The sequence below is a fragment of the Triticum dicoccoides genome, chromosome 2B (assembly GCF_002162155.2).
Source record: "Triticum dicoccoides isolate Atlit2015 ecotype Zavitan chromosome 2B, WEW_v2.0, whole genome shotgun sequence".
Lineage (NCBI taxonomy): Eukaryota > Viridiplantae > Streptophyta > Magnoliopsida > Poales > Poaceae > Triticum > Triticum dicoccoides.
Genome location: NC_041383.1, coordinates 12785931 through 12794558, shown reverse-complemented (window position 1 = coordinate 12794558; position 8628 = coordinate 12785931). Strand labels below are relative to the sequence as shown.

The window sequence follows — 8628 nt, the reverse complement described above, 5'->3', positions numbered from 1 at the left end:
TATTATCTCACATCTAACGCCCTCATCCTAGGAAGAAAACAAATCCATGAGAGACTTTTCAAAAAAAAAATCAAGGGTGAGAAAGTTAGATGTGAGATAATATCTCACATCTAGATGTGACATAGACAGACTTAAGATAATTAAACTTCAAGCATACACCATATCGCCGACTCCAAGAGGACTAGAGTATGGGCTGAGGGTAGCTGTCAACTCCACACCACTGTTGAGCTTCCTGGCATAAGACTCCCTGTTGCATCTGTTAGCGACGTAGAAGAGAAAATCCAACCACACATCAAGAATCACCTCCAGCGAGTTGGACGACATCCAGTCTTCCACCTACTTGACCTTACTCAGCAACTTATATGCAATGTTGGCTCCGTATGCGACACAATGAAAGCTAGGGGAGAAGGAAAATCATCCACGTTTGTATCTTCTAAATTCCGAGCGTCCTCCTTGCGCTTCTTCCTTATTAATTGTTGAAGGATCTCGGCAAGCTGGTTCCTTTGTGAGACCCTGTCCATGGAGGAGATAACTGGATCATCACAGAGCTGGAACTATTTCTTCAAGAAGCTCCCGGGGCCAAAAGAAACTCTGGATTTCTCATTCCATATCTCCTCCAGGTTGACACAGGATGTGCTGAACATCCTGTGGAGCACAAGGCCTGGTAGCAAGTAAGGTCGTTTGATAAGGAGGAACATCATGTAATTGGACAACACCTCAATATTTCTCACAGCGGTGTAATCCCTATCTCTATCCATGACTCTGTTGGCAAGGTAGACGTTGGTGGCGATGTGCGAGATAAGGATGTTCTCCTGGAGCTCGACCCTGCCGCCGCTGCCCCAGATCTTTTCTAACGATTTGTGCTTCTTCATTGCAAGATCTCCCCACTTTTGTCTGAGCAGGCCCAGCACGTTAATGTTGCCCTAGTTTGACATCTGCTCATGGTATCGGCGGAACCTAAACTCCTTGAGATCCTCAGGGAGCAGATGGCTCCCCGAGTAGTGGAAATTGTTCCACCTCTCCTCCATCCCGAACATCCCTGCTAATCTGCCGACTAGATGACCACCACTGTCGCGGGTACACAGGTGGAACAGGTTGTACTGCCCAATGGTGCCAGACCATCTCCTCCTCCTTATGTCAAGTCGGCCTAGGGACAGGAGGAGACAAAGAAGCCGATGCCATCTCCTAGAGCACACGAGCGCGTGCTGGATCGAGCTACACTGCATGGGCAGATTGCTCAAGAAAGCAAGCGTCTAGGTCGACCCCATGGCAGCCAGCAGAGCCGTTGCCTCCATGAAAAAGGCGCCAGCCAGCAGGGCATAGGTGATGGCAACATCAACTCTTCTGTGGACAGTTACACTACTCGTCATCATCAAGTGAAATTGAAATAGCACAAAGGCTGCGGCGGTAGCGGGTGGTGACGCGAAGAGGACCAAGTAGCCTATGCTGCCTATCCAGGTGTGGTTGACAGCCGCCTTCGTGTACAATATGTCGTACAGCAAGGACAGCTCCATGTCCATCAGCTTCCACATATCGTTCCAGCCAAAATTGTAGTCTCGGAACCGAGGACGATTCATATGAACTGAAGAATCGACGAGCCCGAGCTTGCAGAATTGGAACAGGGAGTGGGCGACCTCCAGAAGAACCTGCTCGTCGAACTTGCCGTGGACACCTTTAGGGTCGATGTTGCGGTCGTCCTTTACGCCGGAGTTGTTGAGGGAGCTTCGGATGTCGTCCATGTTGCCGCGCTTCAGTGCCCATGTCCTCTCCGCGTACTTGACTACCCCGATGGCGAACATCAACATTGTGGCCACCAGGATCAAGCTCAAGCCCCCGCTTGCAGCAACATTGTGGTAGAGGACGTAGGTCGCGCCGAGGACCTGCATGTTGTTTGTGAGCAGGTGACGCTTCTAGAGCTGGTTGCCCTCAAGGGCATAGGCGGTATTTGTCCGGCCCGCCAAGGTGCAGCATGAGGAATGGTGCCCAGAAGGCGACAACTCGTTGTCACGGGTTGCAGTGCTGGTGAGGGAGAGAAGGCCCAGAGCGTATATGGCGGTGGAGTCGGCAAGGTGGTACGCCAGCCAGAGGAGGAGCCTCATGCCGGCGGATCCCTGCCAAGAGGAGGCGGACAACCTGCAGCGACAAGCTGAGGAGCACCAGGATCTGGATCGCTCACTCATTCTGTTGTGTTTGTGTCGAATATTTTGTACTAGTTGGGTTACGTTTGGACTTGATGTTGTAGTGTGGATAGGATACGTGTAGTATCGGAGTCGAACACGTTGTACCTTTGGCCTTTTATATATGAGGAGGCACCCCACGTTGTAACCCATGACGACTAGATAGCGGCAGGCTCGCAAAGGGGTGCCAGCGGCTTGTGCCGGCGCCCGGGTGGCCGGTGTTGCGGTATCTCGGGAGGAGCGCCCGTAGTCATTGCCCCGGGGAGTAGGCGAGTTCGCCGAACCTCGTTAACAAATCTCGGTATCGTCATTGTCTGTGATTGATTGTTCCTCGGTGGATCGACTGTGTACTTCAAATTTATTCTAACAAGTGGTATCATGAGCAAGGATAGGAAGAGGTTGTTTTGCGTGATCGACGAGGCAGATTGTCGCTGAGCTCGTTGCGGAGTTGTGTACCGCGGTCAACTTATTCGACGGGAACTCGACGAGATCGGAAAGCATCAAGCGGTGGCAGCAGGAGCGGCTCGGATCGGAAGCACGTGGAGCCGTGCAGCGATGAAAGTCCAAGGCGTGGACGGCACGTGAGGGCCAGCTGGGCGTGCGGCCCAGGGACTCTAAAGGCGTGCGGCCGGAGCAAGGCGTGACGACACGGTCCAGCTCGTTGCATGCAGGCCAAGTTATATGAGATTTGTTTTGGAAACAAAAACGGGACTGAGTCCTGGAAGACCTCGCGTCACGTTGGATACGGAAACCTGCAGGTGCGCTAGTATAATTAGTCTCACGTGCCGGGTCACTGGACGGGACAAAGGCAAAAGCAGATCCAATCGAAAAGAGAAAATCCATTGATAGCGGCAATCCATCGGAATTAGCACAGGCTAGGCAAAGCAAGTTGCATCAGCATTGGAGATTGAGCCAGGAGCAGAACACGGGAAGACCGGAAGGAATTTTTTGGTTGGTTTTGCTATTAGTACGCGGAGATCCTGTTCGTGTACTTGGGGCATCGCATGAAAAGTTCGGATAATTTTTCGCAGGGCAGCCGTACAAAGAACCATGGCGCCATCGGGTACCAGGTTTGAGGTGGAGAAGTTCAACGGAACTGGAAGCTTTGTGTTATGGTAGACAAGGGTAAAAAATTTGTTGGCACAATAGAGATGCTTGAACGCGTTGTTGCAGGAAGCCAAGCCAGCTAAGATGGAGGCTGATGACTAGGAGTTACAGTTGAAAGCAGCCGGGACTATACGGTAGTGTCTATCGGACCAGGTTATTTATCATGTGATGGATGAGAATTCGCCGAAGAAGATCTGGGAGAAGCTGGAAAGTCAGTTTATGTGCAAGACTGCGACGTCCAAGGTGTATCTGAAGCAAAAGTTGTATGGGATGAGGATGCATGAGGGATCGGATCTCGTGGAGTATATGAACGCCTTTAATCAAGTTGTGACGGATCTAGCACGCTTGGGTGCGATGGTTGACGACAAGGATAGGGCAATTCTGCTTCTTTGTTCATTGCCATCATCCTATGACCATTTGGTCACTACTTTGACGCATGGCAAAGAGACCGTCAAGAATGAGGATATTACTGCGGCATTGGTATCTTATGATATGAGAAAGAAGAACGCGGTGGAAGTCTCTCATGGTGAAGGTTTGCTAGTCAAGGGTGATGAGTGGCGGAAGGGATATGAGGCTGGTAAGAACAAGAAAAAGAAAAAGAATATACAGTGTCACAAGTGTAAGCAGTGGGGGCATATGAGAAAGGACTGTCCAGAACTCAATGGTGGGCAAGTGCTAATAAGGCAACTCATGGTGATGACTCGGGCAGCAGTAGTGATGTTCTCGTAGTATCAGACAGGCGGTCAACCAAAGGTGAAGCGTGGATGTTGGATTCAGCTTGCTCTTTTCATGCGACACCCAACAGGGAGTGGTTCTCTTCATACAAGTCTAGTGAGTTTGGTTTAGCCTATGTGGGTGATGACACAGGTTATCGTATTGCTGGAGTAGGTAAATCAAGATGTTTGACGGAGTTGAGCGGATGCTTCGGGGAGTCAGGCATGTGCCAGGGCTAAGGAGGAATCTAATTTCGCTTAGTATTCTTCATGATGATGGTATGGTATTCCGTTGCGATCGGGATAAGAAGACTATGAGAATCATGAAAGATGAGGTGACCGTGATGATTGGAGCGAGGACGGCTTCGCATCTTTACAAGTTGCAAGGGAGCACTATTGCAGGTGGAGTCACGGAGAATGGAGTTGCGGGGGTAGTAGCGGGGTCTCACGGCGGCGGCAGGTCTGGGGCAGACTCGTCGAGTAGCTCTCAGTAAGCTACGAAAAAGACAACACAAGTCCGGAGTACATGGAAGTTTGACGCATGAACAAATTCAAGGTGGTGGAGAATATTCGCCAAGGTGGAGTTTGTTGTATCTCGGGGAGGAGCGCCCGTAGTCATTGGTGTGTCGGTGGGTACAGGGCGTTAAACTGCTAGATCCAGTCCGCATGATCATGGGCTAGGATCAGCTTCCAAAAAGGGTTGTAGGGGTCATAGATCGGATCGTCCCTCACCTGCGACGTCAGGCGTGCCAGGTAAGCGATGATGGCAGGCATCATGTTGCGGTGCGCATATCCATTGACTTTGTTTGGATCGTGGGGTTAGAGCTAGTTTGGATTAGTTGGGGGTTCAAATAACCCAAAAGCATCCAAACAGGAGGGTTAGAGTGGGTTAGTTCCATCTAATCCAATTATCCTGGTGGAGAGGTGCTTATTTAGGTTAGAGCGGGTTAGAAAATAATTCTAACTCTAACTATGTGTTAGAGTATCCAAACAAGGCCATTGGCGCAATGATGCAGAAATGGGCGAGGTCTTCCGCCTCTTGGAGGCTGGGTTGCAGGGCATTGCCGGTTGCTTCCGGCCCCACACTCGTAGCGCCACATCGCTGTGGAGGTGGGAGTTGGACTGCTACGGTTTGGGCATGAATGCAGTGGCGGCGGCTAAGGCTATGAAGGCGAACCCGGCTATGAAGAGGGGTGTAAAGAGGCTGCAAATATGGGAACGAGGGGACATGGGTGGGCGCCTCTGAATCCTTGGCCCACCAACAACTCGTGTGGTAGTCTGGTAGACGGCGTGTTGCCGTGTGGGTAATCGCATGCATCCCTTATCGTGTTGGAATCGCAGCCCTCTCTCACTCTCGGCTAGAGGTAGAAAAAGACACAAGACACAAGAAATTTCGGGCCGGCGCACGAACGCCGCCGTGGGCGGACGCACACCCTAATCTTCTTTATCTTTTCAGTGGCTACATCGCTGGCTCTTACCATACAAGCAGTACACGGGCGGGGGATTTATACACGGTGCGCGCACACACACCCCAACTGCCACACACGCACGCACAGCCCAGCCACACCGCAAGTCACGCACGCACCAGCTAAGGCACTACATGCATGCATCCATGACTCGGCCACTAACAACTTATCCATGCATGCGTGTGACTCAATCCTCCCCTACTAACTAGGCAGTCAACTAACAAACTTGCATCAAAATTATGGCTAACATGTCGATCATGTGACGCGTTAACACACCACCGACGGGTACTTACGGGATTGGTACGTACAAGCACAGACGACATATGACATGGACGGCGCATACCGGTCTGCTAAGGTGTTGTTTTAAAATGTCCTTTATAATATTTATTATGAAGGGGTATCGGCCTATCGTGGGCCATTGATGTGTTTAAGGGGTGCATCGATCGAAGTAGAAGTGAGAAGAAAATATCTCTAAAGTGTGGCGATGACATGATACAATGCCTCGTCATATCCAGCACGAACAGTGTTGACAGATACACGAACACAACAACGTAAAAGTTGGATCCACTTGGTGATTTACAGTCTTTTTTCGACAAAAAATACACAATAGCCGCTATATTGTAGAGGGAGATTCATCATTGGCTAGCTACTAAACAGGGGCAGCATTTGTCGGCCTGATTCCATGCTTAACGACTGGGGAGATCTAGGATGTTTCCTACGGGTGTCCATCCAGATCGGTACCGCGGCGTAAGCCGCAATGTAGAGTAGTATGGGGACAATGATGCATATGACATTCCTGGTTGACTCCCAATCCCTGGTACTTCCTGCCGTGTAGGCCACGAGCAGGCCGAGCATGTTCAGCAGAATGGCCGTGTAGACCGGCCAAATTGGCCACTTGAGGTCTGCCGCGTGGAATGGTAAGCAGCGCCGTAGCCACTCTAGGTTGGTAAGCGTCAACGGGAGCAGCATGACGATGGCGAGGACGGACGCCATGAACGAAGCAGAGTTGCTGTACAAGAAGATGTCGTACCGGCGCTTGTCGACGTCGTGTAGGATCGGGTTGCCCGCGAAGTAGGCGCCGCTGTCCTCCTGCCACATGCCACCCGGAGGTCTCAGGCCGCTCTGGTACGTCACGCTCGCAGCCAGGATCCCTAGCAACATTAGGTACTCAATCTCCTCGTCTTTCTCCTTGTCGATGCCACCTAGGCCACGCACTCTTTGCCGTCTTGTTCTAGGTCCGTCCTGGAGGCGGATACTGTACCTGTGGGGCCGGATGTACCAGAAGATGGCTATCCGTAGGGGTAGGGAGACCGACACCGCGACCACCAACATCAGCATGTAGATGGAGTTCTTGAGGTCGCGGGAGCTCCCGGAAGCATAGGCACCCATGAGCGCGAGCATGCCAACCGCCATACACACGTGTAGCGCCTTGCATCGAAGCGCCGGCCAGTACAGCTTGTGGTTCACGAGGAGGAGGATGAGAGCCACCGACACCATGAAGCTCGCCGCGTTGCAGTACAAAAAGGCCGTGTAGCGGTGCGGATAGGTATCGACAAGGACCGGGTATCCCGCGCGATGACCAAGCTTCTCGTCATTCGCTGGCCAGAAGCCGCCCGGCGGGGTCAGCCCAGCTTGATAGGTGAGCGCCGCCACCAAGATGACGATTAGCAGCAGCACCTGACGCTTGTCCTCCAGCTTCTCTTGTTCAGCTTCAGCAACGACATTCTCGTTCACTCCTCCGATAAAGAATACGATATGGACAACGGCGTAGACCAAGACGAGTCCAATCATGGCGACGAAATAGATGGACGTGCTTGCATCTCTGGCACTCCCGGCGGCGTAGGCGATGACGAGGCCGATCAGGTCCAGTACCATGGATGCCACCAAAGTGCGGAGCGTGAGCAGGAACTTGCTCTGTACCATCATGACCACTAACAGAGATGTCACGAAAACTGCTGAGTTGCTGTAGAAGAACAGCCAGTAACGTGCAGGATTTGTCGTCTGTAGCACCGGCTGGCCGATCTTATGCCCATCCAGGTTGTCTTGCCAAAGTCCGCCCGGTGGATCCAGTGCTGCTTGGTAAGTGATGCATACCGCGAAGCTAGCAAGTACCATAGCGAAAAAGCAAGTATTTTTCAAGGCTGGGTCCGCAAGTGCCTCGTCACCTGCATAATCAATCAATTGGCCAGTTATGAAATCAAATTCTGATAGTGATAACCCAACATGCAGTACACCCACCACTTTGTATAACGCGCGTGAGTATGCTAATTTACATAAAAACAATAATATATACAATACCAAATAAATTTAATATGAAAAAGAGAGTGGGTTTCCTACACCCAGCTCGGTGTACCCACGATGCACCTAGGCAAGAAAACTGAGCAAACCATTTCAAAAAACAAACTGAAACTTTATGGGAATGATCAACAAATATTATGGGCGCTTGTAAAGTTTGGTGGTCAAATAACATTCGAGGAGCTCTATACAAAGAAAACAAAATCACTGAAAAGTAGTCAAAATGTAAGTGCACTGTTTGAGCAGATTTTGTAATATTGTCTTTTTTGTATGGAGCTCCTCAAATGTTATTTGACCACCAAACATTGCAAGCACCCATAACATTTGTTGATGATCATTCCCACAAAATTTCAGAATTTTTTTGAAGTGTTTTGCTTAAGAGTGGGGTTAAGTTGAGCCACTACTTTCCCTATAAAAATATATTTCACGAAGGAAAGATGTACTAGCGTTGATTTTTTTCCACACATAAACGACTCAATGCTTTCGAAACTTAACTTATAATAATCGGCTTCTCTGTAGTAATTTAGATTGACTGCCTAATAATCGGCTTCTCTGTAGGGAAAATGCATCCTACTACCGGGTGTAGTTACACTCATTTCTCATATACTACCATGTGATAGTATATACTCTATTTTATTATTTTTAGTATGTTCACATACTATATCTAAGATACTCTAAAGCGAGTTATGTGAAAAATTGCATGTGAGCCCATTTTTTATAATATTTGTGAAATACGTACATATTTGTACGTACAAAGGAGTATGCTCAAAATATACAACATACTACCTCAAAAATAGTATATATACTACCTAAACATTCTTACATACTACATACTATGCGTACATACTCTCCCATATGATAGATACTACC

At 49.7% G+C, this 8628-nt stretch overlaps 1 protein-coding gene across 4 annotated transcripts in view; it reads right to left on the bottom strand.

The window, feature by feature from the left end:
- Positions 1 to 5989: 5989 nt before the first annotated feature.
- LOC119361749 overlaps positions 5990 to 8628 on the bottom strand; it is a 33258-nt gene continuing 30619 nt past the window's right edge. For all 4 annotated transcript variants that reach the window (XM_037626892.1, XM_037626891.1, XM_037626893.1 and 1 more), the window contains one exon: positions 5990 to 7628. In XM_037626892.1, the coding sequence (XP_037482789.1) occupies positions 6106 to 7628 (1523 nt within the window). In that variant the 3' untranslated portion in view covers positions 5990 to 6105. The remainder of the gene's footprint in view (positions 7629 to 8628) is intronic.